This window comes from Sapajus apella, unplaced genomic scaffold, assembly GCF_009761245.1.
Source record: "Sapajus apella isolate SASKATOON/1434 unplaced genomic scaffold, GSC_monkey_1.0 scaffold84, whole genome shotgun sequence".
In the NCBI taxonomy this organism is placed as follows: Eukaryota; Metazoa; Chordata; class Mammalia; order Primates; family Cebidae; genus Sapajus; species Sapajus apella.
This window is the reverse complement of record NW_022437024.1, coordinates 1,008,618-1,026,393: the sequence shown is the minus strand read 5'-3', so window position 1 is coordinate 1,026,393 and position 17,776 is coordinate 1,008,618. Positions and strand designations below refer to the sequence as shown.

The 17,776-nt window shown below is 42.4% G+C and overlaps 2 protein-coding genes and 1 pseudogene across 3 annotated transcripts in view; 2 read left to right on the top strand and 1 right to left on the bottom strand.

Moving 5' to 3' along the window:
• Nucleotides 1–2,904: 2,904 nt before the first annotated feature.
• On the top strand, nucleotides 2,905–3,500 carry LOC116533766 (annotated as a pseudogene).
• Nucleotides 3,501–5,833: 2,333 nt separating this feature from the next.
• Nucleotides 5,834–9,644, bottom strand: LOC116533774 (serine/arginine repetitive matrix protein 1-like). Its single transcript, XM_032253651.1, has 3 exons — nucleotides 9,600–9,644; nucleotides 7,984–8,715; nucleotides 5,834–6,890 (listed from the first exon to the last, which is right to left on the bottom strand). Exons 1-3 carry the CDS (start codon nucleotides 9,642–9,644, stop codon nucleotides 6,780–6,782), a joined length of 888 nt encoding a protein of 295 aa, XP_032109542.1. The 3' UTR covers nucleotides 5,834–6,779.
• The window catches only part of DUSP16 (dual specificity phosphatase 16), a 91,493-nt gene continuing 81,273 nt past the window's right edge, over nucleotides 7,557–17,776 (top strand). Inside the window, exon 1 of one of the 2 annotated variants that reach the window (XM_032253668.1) lies at nucleotides 7,557–8,307. The gene's annotated coding sequence lies outside the window, so the exon portion shown is untranslated. Of the gene's footprint in view, nucleotides 8,308–9,522; nucleotides 9,697–17,776 lie in introns of those variants that run through there. The other variant, XM_032253669.1, reaches the window with a different exon arrangement.

Below are 17,776 nucleotides of genomic sequence, written 5' to 3'. Positions count from 1 at the left end.
TAGCTGGGATTACAGGCGCACGCCACCACACCCAGCTAATTTTTGTATTTTTAGTAGAGACGAGGTTTTGCCATGTTGGCCAGGCTGGTTTCTAACTTCTGACCTCAGGTGATCCGCCCAGCTCGGCTTCCCAAAGTGCTGGGATTTCGGGCGTGAGGCTCCACGCCCAACCTATGAGCTTTTTTAAACCTCACAATTCCCTTGATTGCCAACATATTTTTTGTCTCACTTTCCCCATGGTCACATCGACCATTCATGACTGCAACTAAACATGGCAAATGAATCCCAAAACCTTGTCTCCTGCCCAGGTACTGCCTCTGACCTTCAGACATTGATAAATCCAATGGCTTAGTCCTCTTGAGGTTCCACAGGTCCCTTGAATTTGACATGCTTAAAATTCAACTTCTTATCTTTTCTCTCCCCATAATAAGCAGCACCACCATCCACCCATTTGCTCAGAAACCTGGGAGTTACCCTTGACTCTGCTTCTACCCTTAACATCTCATGTCTCATTGGTTGCAAGGTCCTTTTAATTCTAGCTTTTCAACATCTTGCATCTGTCTTCTCATTTCCATTTAGTTCTCTAACTTGTACAATTGTTTCCTGTCGTGCTTTACGTCTGCCCCACCTAATCATTCTTTATAGGGAAAAGTGTGAATCTGATCTCTCTTGCTTAAAAATCTCTCAATGGCTCCTCCATTGCTTGCCTTGAATAAAGTCCAAATCCTTTGATATTTTAGACAGGTTTCACTCTGTTGCCCAGTCTGGAGTGCAATGGCACAGTCACAGCTCACTGCAGCCTTGACCTCCTGGACTCAAGAGATCCTCCTGCCTCTTGAGTAACTGGTACTACAAGCATGTGCCACTGCACCTGGCTAATTTTTTATAAGTTTTTTTGTAGAGACACGCCTGGCTGTGTTGCCCAGGCTGATCTCGAACTCCTGAGCTCAAGTGATCTACCTGCCTTAGTCTCCCAAAATGCTGGGATTACAGGTGTGAGCCACGGTGTCCCACTGGTTATATGACCCTGAGGAAGTTAACTGTAAACTTGGAAGATAAATGAGAATTAAATGGGGTAATTTTCAATAAATGTTAGCTATTACATTATGATTAACATCCTCATTCATGTCTTTGAAAATAGTACTATCATTTCCTTAAGATAAATTCTTAAAGTAGAATTGTTGGGTATGCATTTTTAAAGACTTTGTAAACATATTGCCAAACTGCTCTTCAGAAGAGTTATACTAGTTTATATTCCCACCAGTGGTATTGAGAAAGTCTGTTTCTCCACACTCTTGGCTCGATTGTGGGATTACCAGTTTTTAAAATAACTGCCAAATTGATAAGTGAAAAATCGTATAGCTTTCGTAACTTATTAGGTCTGTTTAACAAATTTGCCACAGAAAGATCAGATATGGACTGATAATATAGTGTTGGCCAGGCATGGTGGCTCACATCTGTAATCCCAGCACTTTGGGAGGTTGAGGTGGGTGGATCACGTGCCGTCAGGGGTTTTAGACCAGCCTGGCCAAAATGGCAAAACCCCGTCTCTACTAAAATTAGCTGGGTGTGGTGGTGCATGCCTGTAATCCCAGCTACTCAGGAGGCTGAGGCAGGAGAATCATTTGAACCCAGGAGATGGAGGTTTCAGTGAGCCTAGATCGGGCCACTGCACTCCAGCCTGGGTGACAGGGTAAGAATCTGTCTCGAAAAAAAATAGAGTGTTAATTACTATTTACTTTGTTTTGGTTGTACATCTTAACATTGATGTTTTTCATCTTTCAGGACTGAGAACTTACACATTTTTTAATTCCTTTACTTCCCGCTTTCCTTCTAATTCCTCAGGAATGAGCATGCATTTGTGTAATTGAGTTGAATGAAATTTAATACGTATTTCCTATTAAACTTTTAAGCTCAATATTTAGTCCAGTTTCTTTGTTTCTTTTCCATGGGGAGCACAGAGTGCTGTACTGAGTGTTGGTGACCTGTTTCTAATTCCTCTTTAGTCCCCATCTAGCTATACAACCTTAGGCGAATCATTTAACCTCTCTGGACCTTCATTTTCTTACATGTAATGTAAGTGAGATGGTACCAGGTAGTTTCCTAGGTATCTTCTAGTTCTCACATCACACAGGTAACATTTTTCTTCCAAGAAGTTCCTTCCTCCTCTGCTGTAAATATTGCCCTCCTCCAACACAGTGTCATTTCTTTGAGGCAGAACTTGCTTCTTTCTAGAACTGCAATTTGTTCAGTGTCATGAATGCTAAGATAACAGTAGCAGCTACTATCCCCAAAGTACAGCCGAGACTTTAATGTGAAGTAGGTATTACTCACTTTTTTGTACGTGTCACAAAATCCTTTGAAAATTTGTTGCAGCTGTGCATGGTGGTTCATGCCTGTAACCCCAGCAGTTTGGGAAGCTGAAGCAGGAGGGCTGCTTGAGCCCAGGAGTTCAAAACCAGTCTGGCACAAAGCAAGACCCCATCTTTACAAAAGCCAGGCATAATGGTGTGCACTTATAGTTTTAGCTACTTGGGAGGCTGAAACAGGAGGATTCCTTGAGCTCTGGAGGTTGAGGCTGCAGTGAGCTGTGATTATGTACTTCAGCCTGGGCAGTGGGAGACCCCATCTCATTAAAAAAAAGAAAATTCGTTGAAAGCTGGGGACTCACTCACAGAAAAACATATATAAGCATATATGCCCAAAATTTTAGGGGGCTCTTAGACCCTCTGGAGCCCATCTATGTACTCTCTAGGAATCCACAAATCCTAGCTAAGAACATTTGACTTAGGAACATTCAAAGGATCCCTGGAGATTAATTAGATTGTCAAATCTCTTCCTATTGGAAAAGGGAGCTGCTAAGTTACATAAAAAGCATGCAATATCACAGTTGAAGCCGCACATATGCTCAGGCTTCAGAGGAGGTTTGCCTCTAGTGTCCTTCGCCATGGCAAGAAGAAGGTCTGGTTGGTCCCCAAAGACCAATGTTAACTCCCATCAGCAAATCCAGAAGCTGATCAAACAATGGCTGATCATCTGCAAGCCTGTGCCTGTCCACTCCTGGGCTCCTTGATGCCAGAAAAACCTTGGCCCACCGGAAGAGCAGGCACATGGGCATAGGTAAGCAAGAGGGTACAGCCAATGGCCGAATGCCAGAGAAGGTCATCTGGATGAGGAGACTGAGGATTCCGTGCCAGCTGCTCAGAAGATATTGTGAATCTAAGAAGACGGATTGCCACATGAATCACAGTCTGTACCAGAAGGCGAAAGGGATTGTGTCAAAAAACAAGCGGATTCTCACGGAATCATCCGCAAGCTGAAGGTAGACAAGTCCTACCAGAAGCTCCTGGCTGACCAGGCTGAGGCCCACTGGCCTAAGACTAAGGAAGCATGCAACTCCATGAGTGCCTCCAGGCCAAAAAGGAGGAGATCATCAAGATGTTGTCCAAGGAGAAAGAGATAAAGAAATAAAGCTTCTCCTTTCTTATCTGTACACAGTGGCCTCAGTAATTACATAGACCCATTTTTCAAATAAAACAGCCTTTATCTGCTTGAAAAAAAAACCCAACTCTCTAAAACCTTTTACGCTTACTTACTTGCAAATACCTCTTCATCAATCAGATCATATACTAACTGCTTAAATCTTTTAGAATAGAATCTGAACTCTATACATCAGACTACGTAGTACCTTATAAGGTATTACACAGTCTGGCTTCTGCCCACCCTTGTTTTATACTTTTGTGTCCCACTGGCCTCCCTTGGCTCTGGGAACACACCAACTCTCTACAAGTCACTCTGTTTCTGCTGAAGGGTCTTAGAGTGACCTGTTTCCTCTTCCCTGACCACTTCCCCTGTTGCCCTCCTTCAGGTCTCAGTTCAAATGTCCCCTCTTCATTTGAGCTTCTCCTACCACCTTCACCCCTACCCTAAGCCATTCACTATCACCTCACCCAGTTTTTTCCCTGTGTAGTCCATCTTATCACAGTCGAGGCCGGCGATTTTGTTTATTGGCTTAGGGTAATTGTCTTCTCTCTCCACTCGAATGTTAGTTTCATGAGAAAGGGAGCCTTACCTATCTTATCGATAACCATATTCCCAGAGCTAGGTGCAATGCCTGGCACATACGGGTAGTAGGCACTGAATCGCTGTTTGTCAAATGAATGAATAAACTTCAGCCAAGGATGGATTAAGAAAGACCCTAAGAGGGTCTAAACACTAGGGATTATGGTGCTCCTCCCCCATAGTTAATTGTAACTAGCAATTCTGGTGCTCCTTCCCCATATTTAACTCTAAGTAAAAATAGTACTAAACCACACACTTACATGCACTGAAGCAAAAATAGCTTCTTTCTAGATTATCTGATTGTAAATCTTGGAGTCCCTGCCTTGCTGGTGCCCTAGTGTATGAGCTCTTCCTATGTCCTGGAGGAGTCTAGCACTCAGCCCTCTAGATGTGTTGGGCACTGCTTGCCTGACTACAAAAAACTGGCTGGGCATGGTGGCTCATGCCTGTAATCCCAGCATTTTGGGAGGCTGAGATGGGTGGATCACAAGGTCAGGAGTTCAAGATCAGCCTGGCCAAGATGGTGAAACCCCATCTTTACTAAAAATACAAAAATTAGCCAGGCATGGTGGCAGACGTCTGTAATCCCAGCTACTTGGGATGCTAAGGCAGAAAACTGCTTGAAGGTGGGAGGCGGAGGTTGCAGGGAGCCAAGATGGCACCACTGTACCCCTGTACTCCAGCCTGGGCGACATAGTGAAACTCTTAAAAAAAAAAAAAAAAACCCAACAATTTTGCTGGGATATTGGTGGGAATTACATTAAATCTATATATCAATTTGGGAAGAAATGATATCTTTATTGATTCTTCCAATCCATGAATATGCCATTCCAATTGTTTTCTTTAATTTCTTTCATCAGCATTTTATAATTTTCAGCACGCGGATCCTGTACATTTTGTTAGATGTATATGTAAATATTTCACATTCTTTGGAGCGATTATAAATGGTTCTGTGTTTTTAATTTCTGCTTCCACATATTTATTGTTAGTATGTTTAGAGCTGCTCTCAGTGGAAGAAGGAGAAATGTACTCTTCAGTGAAGTAAACTTGTTTAGTGGTTTCCCCTTCACCTGCTGGGCAGGTAACAATCTATTTATCTTAACATTCAAGTACATCCACAATCTGCCTCTGTATCTCTTAAATTTGACCTCATACCTAATTGCTACATACCATTTTTTTTTTAGATGGAGTTTCACTCTTGTTGCCCAGGCCAGAGTGCAATGCTGCAATCTCAGTTCGCCACAACCTCCACCTCCCGGGTTCAAGCGTTTCTCCTGCCTCAGCCACCCTAGCAGCTGGGATTACAGGTGTGTGCTCCCATGACCTGCTAATTTTGTATTTTTAGTAGAGACAGGGTTTCACCATGCTGGTCAGGCTGGTCTCGAATCTAGAATTCAGGTGATCTGCCTGTCTCGAACTCTCAAAGTGCTGGGATTACAGACGTGAGCCACTGCGCCTGGTCTTAAATACGAATTTCTACTGCTACTGGAAGGGTTTACTCTTCTCTCACCTGAGTACACCTTACTCATTATTCATTCCACCTCCATGTCTTGGCTCATTACCATTTGCCCTCTGGAATCGTCCCTCCACTGGCTTCTTCACCGCAAACTAAATCTTCAAGGATAAGGTCAAAACTCTTCATAAGGTGCCTTCCCTGATAATCCCACCCAAACCCGTTTCTCAGTTCTTTTGCCAATAAAAAAAGTGCTTTAGGCATCGCTCCTTTTCTCCCCTGACTCTTTTAAGCAATATTGTACATCACATCACTCAATCATTGATTTTGCTTTTAATTAACTTTAATCTATGTCTTGTTTCCAGAAATAGATGAAATACTCTGAGAGGCTTCCATGATAGCTATGATGGCACCACATGTATACATTACACAAATTTAATTGTAATGAGGAGGAAAGGGGAGAAAGATTTCAAGCCATGTCAGTTAAAGCAAGGTTACTGGCATTATGGCATGCAAAGGGGATATCATCAATTCTCACGAATCTTTTCTCCAGGCAAGATCCATGCTCTGTACCACTAGTAAAAGGATTATCTTCTCCCTCCTTCCTAAAAATCCCAACACCTCCAACAAAGGTCTACAGTTAGTAGATTTTTAGGGGTTTCCTGGTAGAGCACAGATAATCCCAAGGAAGCTGCAGTAACACCTCCTGGCCACCAGAGGACAGGAAGCAGTGGGAGAGATTTGCTTCCCCTAGCAGAAGTCTTCAGGAGGCCAGGCATCGGCTCAAAGTTGCTTCTGCATTGTGGCCTTCAGGCTTTACCTACTGCCAGAGGTGCTGGCAATGCCTCCCATCTTCAAATGCGCTTTTCTCCCTCCTATAAAAGACAGAACCTTACCCGGCAACACTAATCTTCAATGATTACCAATCATAAGGAATGCCCTTTAGCTGCAGGATTTAAAGGCAGAAAAGTAGCAAAAGGGGTGTATTATCTTTCTAACCCACCCAAACCCGCTTCTCAGTTCTTTTGCCAATGAAAAAAAAGTGCTTTAGGCAGGGTGCATATGGATATCCCGCAACTGTGTCTTTAGGGGCCACTGTCCCAATCAGGCACATTGCAAACGGAATATTTTAAGACTTAGATTATTCCTACACATAAATTCTGGCTCATGGAGCAGTCCACTCGCAGGGTGCTTTTCCGTCATTAATCACATCTTTGTTATGTGATATCCACGTGAGTACTTCTCAGTAGAAGCAGCTTCATGCTTAAACGCTCAAAGAACATTGAAATAAAGCTCCCATTGTCCTATTCAGTAATTCCAAGTCCTGGTTTGTCACCACCTCAGGTCTCTCGTTTTCCAAAGTGCATAATGTCATCTAAAAAAAAAAAAAAAGCGATTTTAATGAATTCAAATAATAAAATGCATGAGGTATGTGGAGTTAAATCAACAAGGGTTTTATACCTCTCAAAAGGTAGTGAACCCCTGGTCTGATTTAAAGATGTTTCTGCGCTGCCTCCTGTAGAAAACATTTTTAAAGAGAATCTAGGCTCCTTATCCTCATATTTGCAAATACAGGCAAAGTAAAGTAATTTAGGAATATTTACGTGGGGGTTTTCAACCACAAACAGATAGCTGAAAGCCTGTCAACAGTAATGTGATTTTTCTTGAAATACCTGTAACTTCTCTACTGAGAGACGGCAGAGCTTTGCCTTTTGCATTCCTCAGACTTTTTAGGGAGCGATTGTAATTCTCTCACATCAGTATTTGCGTGTTTTGACGTTGGTGAGGCAGCTGGAAACAGCTCGAGAAGGAGGGAAAGGGTCTGCGTCTGGGTGAGGGGAAAACCCTCCGATACCTGCTGGAGCGCAGCGCTGGAGGCGGACACCCTGGCCCGGGGGTCGGGGCCGCGAGCCCGGGGGGCAGCGGGCGCGCGGGCGCGGGAGGAGGAGCAGGAGGGAGAGGAGGGGGAGGAGGCCTCGGGGCCGCCTCCTCCCGCAGCTCCGGCTCCTCCCAGCGGCGCCCGCGGAACCTGCCTCAGAGTCGCCGGACACTGGAAGGGAACATGACCTGACCCCTCCCCAAGCGGCCGGAACGAGGCGCGGAGCCGCGCTCCCGGCTCCGGCGTCCGCGGGATGGGCGGGCAGGCGGGCGCGCGGCCCCGCCCGGCGCCCACCGCCCTGCCCTCGCCTGTCTCCTCCTTTCCCCGGGGCTCCGCTGAGTTCATTCACTGGGATTGGTTTCAAGTGACGCCATCTCTTTATTTTTAAACCAATGACCTCATCCGCGCTTGAAGTTTCCTGACCAGCGACTCTTTCTCTTTCCCCCAACCCCCCACCCCACCCCCCCCGCCTCTCCCCCTCTTTCTATGTATCACTGTTTGGGGGACTTTAATCAGTTTTTTAAACGATTATTGCCACTCTCACTCCCCCCCCAACCCCCGCTTTCACCACGCGGCCCCCCACCTTTACCTCCCTAAGTTCTTCATCCCTTTCGACATTTTTTTTGAAGGCTGACTGGGGGGAGGGTGGAAGAGAAAGAGTGAAGAAAGTTGCAAGCGTCTCCGCTCTTCCTAAGCCTCCCGCCCCCACCCACCCCTCAGAGAAGGAGAAGATAATATAGTGAAAAGAAGAGGAGGAGGAGAGCGACGGGACGGGACGCGAGCGGGAGCGCAGCCGCCCTCTCGGCTCCGTGGCGGCGCCTCTCAAGCCCGGGAGGCGAGGGGGGCCCGAGGGGAGACGCCGTGACAACTTTCGTTTCCCTCTGAGGGAATTGGGAGGTCGGCGGCCCCAAAAGTAAGTGGCCTCGGCGGGCCGCGCGGGGTGTGCAGGCGGGAGGGTGCGGGGCTCGGGGCGCCCTCCCGCCCGGCCGCATGGACGCTCCGCGGGGTGTCCCGACTCCCGGTCCCGGGCGCCGTGCTCTTGCCCCGCCGGCTCTGCCTTCCCGGGCGTACCGGTTACCCTTTCGGGAGGCGGCGTGGGGGCGACCACGGCCCGGGGCCGCAAGAGCGTTTGAAGCGGGGGTGTAGGCCTGGCCCGGGGCCGGCCCGAGCGGGAAGGGGGCGTGCGGCCGGGCGCGGGGTCGCAGTGGGTGCGCCCCCGGCCGCTGCGCGGCGAGCGGGCTCGGACCGGGCCCCTCCGAGAGGAGCGGCCGCCGCTGGACGCGGCACCTTCGCGGGCGAAGCTGTTCACTTCCAGGCGCGACTGTTACACAACACGCCTGCCAAGTGGGGCCCCGGCCTGACTGTTCCCATTATCCCCAATTCGCCTTTGGTGTAAGCAGCGAGGCCACCTGGGTGGTGACGGTGCTGCTTTCTATAATCAACCAACCAAAAAAGCCCTTAATTTTCCGACAGGGCTCGAGTCTTGGCGTTGGGGGACCGGACGCCTAGTGACTTCTTTATTTACACTAACTGCAAAACGTGAGAAATAAAAAAGCCCAGGGTCTGTGTATCACGTGTAGTTTCGTGTAATGAAACACCACAGAGGGAAATATTTTCAGATGCTTGGTTTATTTCCTAAAGAATACCGGTAGTGAACCAGAGAAAATACAAATAGATCTGAAAATGAATGGATACTGCAAAATCCTAAAGTAATTTAGGGAACATCCACTGCAAGGATTCTTGGCGTTTTGAAGTCGTGTGTCTCAGATTGAAGAAAGCACACCTCTAACCAGCCTGTGATGAATAAGGTGTGGAGGAAAAAAACCTGTTGCATAATCTCATTTGCCGTGGGTTGCTGTGCCGTCCCCTTGAACCAAAGGGAAGTGAGTTAAGATGCAGGGCTTTAAAACTCTGTGAAGTTTTTATTTACCCAGTGCTCTGGCTGCCACTTCTGTTTTAAAAGATTATAAGTAAACACTCTCCTCTTACAAGTGAACCAAACCTATCAAACCTGTTAAATAACCAGGTATGTTTCTCTCTTCTTTCGTGTGTGTGCGTGTGTGTGTGTGTGTGTGAGAGAGAGAGAGAGAGAGAGAGAGAGAGAGAGAGAGAGAGAGAGAATGAAATTTACCATCCGAGCAAAAGCTTAGGACTAGTGTTTGGGGAACTGAGACTGTCAGAAAAATGCCTATTTATGCCACTCACCTTACGGGGCTGATGGAGAGTCCACGTAAAGGACAACCGTTTCATTAGGATTTGTGCTGTTAAATCTCCATCAAGAAAGGGGCTTGTTAAAGTTAAGGTAAATTTTTAAAAGATTTCTTACCAATTGGACTAATTACTCTTTAGTTACTTACTTTTCCTTGAGAAACACATATATTGGTGGATACCACTTGGGAGGCTCGTTGAGTCTATTTGGTGAATGCAGCAGCTTGGAGAAGTAAAATGAAAAACAGAATGTATGGCTTTGTGTAGGGATTTTAGTAAAAATGTGAGTAGGCACCGTGAAAGGTTGTTTTTTAAAATTGTGGAATTTACTGAGTTTGAAGACAGCGTGGAAAGTTGCATTAAATTGTTTTTTAAATTTTGCTAATATTTACCATCTTATGTAAAAATATGGGCTAAATAACACCAGCCCAAGAGTTGGATTTTAGGTAAAATAATTTTTGTACTTATCAAAATTCTACGTGGAGGAAAAATTAGAAATGAGCTTATTTTGAATTCTGTTAATATGGTGAATATTGTATTGAAAATAACTTGGTTCAGGTACTATAAATGTACATTCAGATATAAAAGAATGTGTAAACTGTGGTAATTAATTTTTTTTAGTATTAACCTCTGCCGTATCAGCAACTCAAAAAATATCTCATTTGGTTGAAAATTATACTTATTTTAATTGAGTGTTTCACATAGTGTCTGATTATGGAGGGGGCTAGGAACAGAACTGCAGAATTATCCAGTTTTGCTCCTTTTTCAATTTAGAATGTCCTTGTTCTTTGGTTCAGTATGGTGAATGTGAGTACCTATGAAATAAAAATAGTCATGTAAAATTGGGGGTTAGAGTCTCTTGGGCCAAAAGCTTAATGGCAGTAACTGAGAAGGCAGCAAAAGAGATCTTGTTACTCCAGTTCTTTTACGTTTTCCTATACATTTAAAAATTATTTGTGGGATAGTTGAGAGTGGAAGTGAGGCTGAGGTGGGGGGTGGAGAGTAGGTATGTGTGAAGGTTGCAAAGTTTAGGTTGGGGTCAGGAGAAGAGGCAGGATTTATTTGTGAGTTTGTTTTGATGCTATTTTCTGTAAATACTTATATTGGGAATTTAATTTCATACAGTTTTTAGCATGTGAGATTAATATATTCATGAAGCAGACTTATATAGCTCTCCAGTATTAATTTTTTTTCAATTTTCAGCTAATCCTAAAATTCTGCTAAATACAATTTGCTAGAGTTACCAGTGTAATGATTTATCCTAGAACTTCAAGTTTCCCTAGACAGAAATAATTTTCTACCTTGTGTTACCTGAACTAAAAATTTCACTGAACATTCAGTGTTTTTAAAATGCATTGAGTTCTCAAGCAAAAGGTACTTTAGTTTGAAGAAGTAAATTAATACAGGGTGAACTGATTTGGATCAGAATCCCAAGAAAACAAGCAGATAACTTAGAGGAACCAAAACAGATTTTTATGACAGATTTCAACAGAGGAAAGGAACTAGTTAAAAAGATTTTGCAGGAAAAACCATAGTTGATGCTTGATTGGCTTCAAAAGAAATTTACTGATCAAATTTTAAAACTGAGATATTCATCATCATAAAAGAAAATCTGAATGTTGGCTTAAACAAAAACATAATTAGGAAAATAAGTCTTGCCCAAAGCTACATATGATAAATTCCAAAGCCAGATGTCAATTTTTTCCTGATTGTCTTGTGTTGTAGACAATCTGTTATATGTATGCATTTCATTATCCTTGATGATTAAGGGTTGGCTGTGTAGAGAGGTTTATAAAGGTTGGCTGAATTTAAAGAAGCAGGCTCAGATTTTAAGAGGGCACTTCTCATACACAGATGGATTGAGATGGGGAGTTAGAATTTTAATCAAGTAAATAACTGTAGGAAACAGTGGCTCAAAAGAAGGATGTAAGATAGATTACGTTGGACAGGTATAAAGAAATAATAAAAGCTTGCTAGGGGTATGATCAGTAAGGAAGGAATTGAATACATCTTGGCATGAAAAGAAAGACGAATAAATGGGAAAATGCCCTCAACCTCAGCAACAAGAGAGAGTAATGAAACTTCACGCCCTTCTTGACTGGGGTTAGAAACATCATTATAGTTATTGCCAAAAAGTCACAAGATTTTTTATTACCTTAAAAAATGTAGGCCAGGCATGGTGGCTCACTCCTATAAACCCAGCACTTTGAGAGACTGAGGCAGGAGGATCACTTGAGCCTGGGTGTTGAGACCAGCCTGGGCAACACAGATCTTGTCTCCATAGAAAATCAAAAAATTAACCAGGTATGTTAGTACACAGCTGTGGTCTCAGCTACTCAGGAGGCTGAAGTGGGAGGATCTCTTAAGCCCAGGAGGTCAAGGCGGCAGTGAGGTATGATCGCACCACTGCACTCCAGCCTGGGCAACAGAGCAAGACCCTATCTCCAAAAAAAAAAAAAAAAAAAAAAAAAGAAAGAAAAGAAAAATTTAATCTTGAGGGAGAGTGGTGGATAAATTATGTGCATTAATTATATGAGAATGTCAAATTTAAAATTCTCAGAAATAAAAATAAAGAGGGATTCACTGTAATATCATGGCCTACTTTGAGTTTTTTGGAAGGGAGGGATACATTATTAAAAATTGAAATTATTATTATTATTTTTTGAGACAGAGCTTTGCTCTTGTTGCCCAGGCTGGAGTGCAGTGGAGTGATGTCAGTTCACCACAACGTCTCTGCCTCCCAGATTCAAGTGATTCTCCTACCTTGCCCTCCTGAGTAGCTGGGATTACAGGTGTGTGCCACCATGCCTGGCTAATTTTGTAATTTTAGTAGAGATGGGGTTTCTCCATGTTGGTCAGGCTGGTCTCCAATTCCTGACCTCAGGTGATCCACCCACCTCAGCCTCCTAAAGTGCTGGGATTACAGGCCTGAGCCACCATGCCTGGTTAAAAAACCGAAATTATTAACTGAATTTCTGGATTAACTGCCAATATAAATTAAGCAAAGCATTTGTTAACAGTATACTATTTACATGTGCTGAGATGGATGTCAAAAGTGGGGGACACTGGTCCATGTTCTTAGGAAGAACAGGATTATAAGAATTTTAGGGGAGATACATGTGCAGATGAAAGGAACTAGTTAATACGATTTCACAGGATAAACCATAGTTCATGCTTGATTGGCTTTAAAAGAAATTTTAAAGAATTTGGCAAGTGCCAAATTCAAGTGCAGAAGAGAAAGAGGGCTCAAGGAGGTAATCTTCATAGAGGTAATAGAATTTGACCCTGGCCTTAAAGATTGGTTAACATGTGTATGGAGAGAAGGAAGTGGGGGAGGTCAAAGGCCGAAGCTATTCACCCATCTAATTCAGCAAATTACCAAGTGGTAGACCCTGCCTATGCAGTGGAAAATAAGAGAAAGTTTTTGCCCTTATGCAACTTTTTTTCTAGTGGGAGAAGACAGGACAGTAAACAAGAAAAGACAATAACAAGTAAACAGGACATTAAAAAGGTGATGTCAAATAGTGGTAAGTAGTGAAGATAATGATCAGGGTCAGTAAATCACATTTATTCTGTGAATCACCTGCTTTGCCTTTGATAGTCTAATGAATAGTGTTCATGTTATAACTTTTTAATATTCATGTGCAGTCCAAATGAATTTAAATAGAAATCTACACATGAACTTTAACCAGCTTTTTAAAAAAGAAATGTGAATTAAAAAAAAAGAAACCTATGTGACTTTTTTTTAGGTCAAGGCATGGAAATCTATATATTTTTTTTAATGCCTCAGTAAGTTATCCATAATTCTTTTGCTGCCATTTGCTAAGAATCTCATGGTTTTTTTTTTTAGGTCAAGGCATGGAAATTTAGATTTTTTTTAAATGCCTCATTAAGTTATCCACAATTCTTTTGCTGCCATTTGCTAAGAATCTCATGTTTTTTACAATGAGATTAATATGATTGTTTACTGTCCAGTTAGGGTTTTCATGTATGGGGATATATTCTTAGGTTAGACTCTCTGTTAGGAAAAATAGTCACAATAGTTTCATAAAGTGAAGCTAAATTTCAAAGATAGTTTGTTTTGTGTGAAAACATACAATATTTCAGACAATAATATATTCATACAATAAACTGTTGTGCTTAATTACCAGTAGACAAAATAGGGTAAGGGGTGACACCTGTTCAGCTCTTGTCCCGGTGGCATATTTTTTCCTGTATTTCTATAAATAGTAAAAACCTGAAGCAAAAATCTTCCAAAATGGAGAAGTCTTGATTTTCCTGTAGTTAGACTGCCAGATTTGTTTTGTTATGTTTAGAAGATGTCCTTCATAGTGGTCCACTAAAAACTGATATTATCAGGAGCTATTTCATGTCTTAGGGCACATTTTGTTCTTCTGAAGCATTCTTTAAGAAATATGTGCCCTTCTTCACTCTTTCTGTAGTTTTAAACTTAATTTTTTAGAGATGAGATCTCTCTCTGTCACCCAGGCTGAAGGGCAATAGAGCGATCATAGCTCACTGTAGTCTGAAACTCCTGGGCTCAAGCAGTCCTCTCGCCTCAGACTCCCAAGTAGCTGAGACTACAGGTGCCTGCCACCACACCCGGCTAATTATTATTATTATTTATTTTTAATAGAGGTGGAGCCTTGCTTTGTTGCCCAGGCTGGTTTCAAACTCCTGGCTTCAAGCAGTCCTCCTGCCTTAGTCTCCCAAAGTGCAAGGATTACAGGCATGAGCCACTGTAACAAGCAAAACTTTTTTTTTTTTTTTTTTTAAGATGGGGTTTCACCATGATGGCCAGGCTGGTCTTGAACTCCTGACCTCAGGTGATCCACCCACCTCTGCCTCCCAAAGTGCTAGGATTACAGGCGTGAGCCACCGCGCCCAGCCTGCAAAACTTTTTTATAAGTGAAATTAAGGTAAAGGATTTTTAAAAGCATTGATATTAAATGTATCTATAGAACCAAATCCCTCAAGAATTATTCTGTATGCACCTAACCAATTTTCATCTGCAATATACTTGAGATAAACCTATGGGAAACAATTTTAAGACAAAGTAGGAAATTCTTTAGTGCTCTCTTGATTTCGTCCTAAACTAAATGCTTATTTTATTTTATTTTGTTTTGAGACAGGGTCTTGCTTTGTTGCCCAAGCTGGAGCGCAGTGGTATATTCACAGCTCACCACAGCCTGGACCTCCTTGGCTCAAGGGATTCTCCCACCTCAGCCTCCCAAACAGCTGGGATTATAAGCATGTGTAACCACACCCAGCTGATTTTTTATTTTTTGTGGAGACAGGGTCTTGCTGTGTTGCCCAACTGGTCTTGAACTGCTCAAGCAAGTTCACCTCGGCCTCCCAAAGCATTGGGATTACAGGTGTGAGCCACCATGCTTGGCCTTAATTTAGAAAAGAATTACAGCTATAAATGCTGTGGGTTTGTGGTATGTGTGATAAAAATTAACCTGACTTGCAGTCCTCAAAAATATTTGGGAAAGAGAATTCAGGTTTGTTTTAATGTCTGTGTAATGTGTGGTTGGGCAAATTGCATTTATAGAAAAAAGATAAATTATAATGGTATGGCAAGACAGTTAATAATATAGCCATTATTTCTCTTAAATGGGGAAAGATGTGTAGAGAAGTATATGCTACTTACGGTGTATGTTGTATACTAATTTTTTAAATACACAATTTATATCCTGGGATAGTGCCCAGTAGAGTAGGCTTTTGAAAATGTTTGCCTAATAATTTGAATCAGTTCTTAACAACTGGTGCTTTTTATAGCAGTTCCATTATATCTCTAGCTTAGAGCACTGTTTTTTGAACTTTCAGTTGCAACTTGCAAGGTGTTGACTTGCAGTCTTGGGCAGGGTCTCTTGTTTGAGCCATATGCTCACTCTAGAACGCGTGGCTGACCTGACTTCCTCCTTTCCAAAATCTTTTTCTGCTCATAGTGTTTCCAGTTACCTTTTTTTGCTCATAGTGTAACAGCTCCTTCCCTCTCCAAGCAGCTGAGCTGTGTCCTCTTTGGATTGCTTTTCAGAATACTAAGGTATATGTATCGCCATGCTGGCTTATTTTGTAGTGGGTTTATTTTTTGTTGTTGCTTATTTTTTTGTGTGTTGTTGTTTGATTGGTAGAGACGCAAATTCCTGGGGAAGATGGTTCTTGACTGGTTTTGTAAACTATACATAGTATATGAAACATGGTATTATTTCCTCTTTCCTTCCTAGCTTTACTTAAATGTCTTGGATTCACTTGAAAAAGAATTGGTAAGAATGATAGTTTGATAATACAACTAACCAAAAACTAACAAAGACTTTTTTTTTGAGACAATCGGGAAACTTGAAATATATATTAGGTGATATTTAATAGTTATAACCATAGTGTTTTCAGCTATAATAGTGGTATTGTGGTTATGTTAAAATATTCTCATGTGTTAAAAATAACATATGGATGTACTTATAGGCAAAATAAAGTGATGCCTAATATTTGTTTTAAAAAACTTCAGGGTAGGCACAAACAAGTGGGAAATGAATAAAAGAGTATTGGTACATTTTTGAAAATTATTGAAGCTGGGTAATGGGTATGTTGGGGTTATTTTCTGTACATTTGTGTATATTTGGAAATGTCCCTTATAATGAGTTAAAATATATAATCAATTATAACTGTAGGGGGGAAGAAATTTAATGCAATAAAATTGTGTTGTTGGGCTGGGTGCGATGATTCATTCTTGTGATCCCAGCACTTTGGGAGGCTGAGGTGGGAGGATCGCTTGAAGCCAGGAGTTTGAGACCAGCCTGGGTAGCATGGTGAGACTCCATCTCTGCAAAAATAAAATAAAATAAAATTATATGCATGGACATTTGAGCTAATTGGCTAATTGAAAGTCTGCACTTGGCTTTTATTTTTATTTTTTTGAGACCAAGTCTCACTCTGTTACCCAGACTGGAGTGCAGTGGCACGATCTTGGCTCATTGCAACCTCCGCCTCCTGGGTTCGGACTATTCTCCTGCCTCAGCCTCCAAGTAGCTGGGATCCACCACACCCGGCTAATTTTTGTATTTTTAGTAGAGATGCGGTTTCATCATGGTGGCCAGGCTGGTCTTGAACTCCTGACCTCAAGTAATCCGTCTGCCTTGACCTCTCAAAGTGCTAGGATTACAGGCATGATCCTCTGCTCCCAGCCTGCACTTAGCATTTTCTGTAAGTTCTGTTTTTGGTAATAAAATTTTAAGAATAAGGAAAATTTCATAGACACATCATAAGAGGCCAGGCATGGTGGCTTATGCCTGTAATCCTAGCACGTGGGGAGGCTTGAGGTGGGCGAATCACTTGAGGCCGGGAGTTCAAGACCAGCCTGGGCAACATTGTGAATCCCTGTCTTCACAAGAAATACGAAAAATTAGCTGGGTGTGGTGGTGCGCACCTGTAGTCCTAGCCTCTCAAGGGGGCTGAGGTGGGAGGATCACCTGAGCCCAGCGGGTCAAGGCTGCAGTGAGCCATGTTAACTCCGGTGCACTCCAACCTGGGCAACAGTGTGAGACCTTGTTTCAAAAACAAAAGAACAAAACATCATAAGAAGTGTTTAAAATGTTTAACTTTGAGATTTTGTAATAATAATGTACCTTGTAGTTTATAAATTGCTTTTACATATTTTGTCTCTTTTATCGTTAGAAGACTTGAGTTATTCATTTTACAGGTGAGGAAACAAAGGCCTAGAGCAAGTAAGAAGTAGTGCTAGAATTGGAGCCAAGATCTTCTGATTCATATTCGAGTGTCCATTATCTTGTATATATATATACTTAAAAGTGTTCTTTTTTTGTGGTAGTATAAACCAATGGTTTTCAAACATTTTGATCTCAGGACACATTTATACTCTTAAAAATTATTGAGGACCCCAAAAATCTGTTTATATTGACTATATCAGTACTTAACATTAGAAATTAAAACTGAGAAATGTTTAAAATATTTATTTATTTTTTTGAGACAGAGTCTTGCTGTGTCACCTGGGCTGGAGTGCAATGGCGCAATCTCAGCTTACTGCAACCTCTGCCTCCCGGGTTCAAGCAATTCCCCTGCGTCAGCCTCCTGAGTAGCTGGGACTACAGGCGCACACCACCACACCTGGCTAATTTTTGTTTGTTTGTTTTTTGTATTTTTAGTAGAGATGGGGT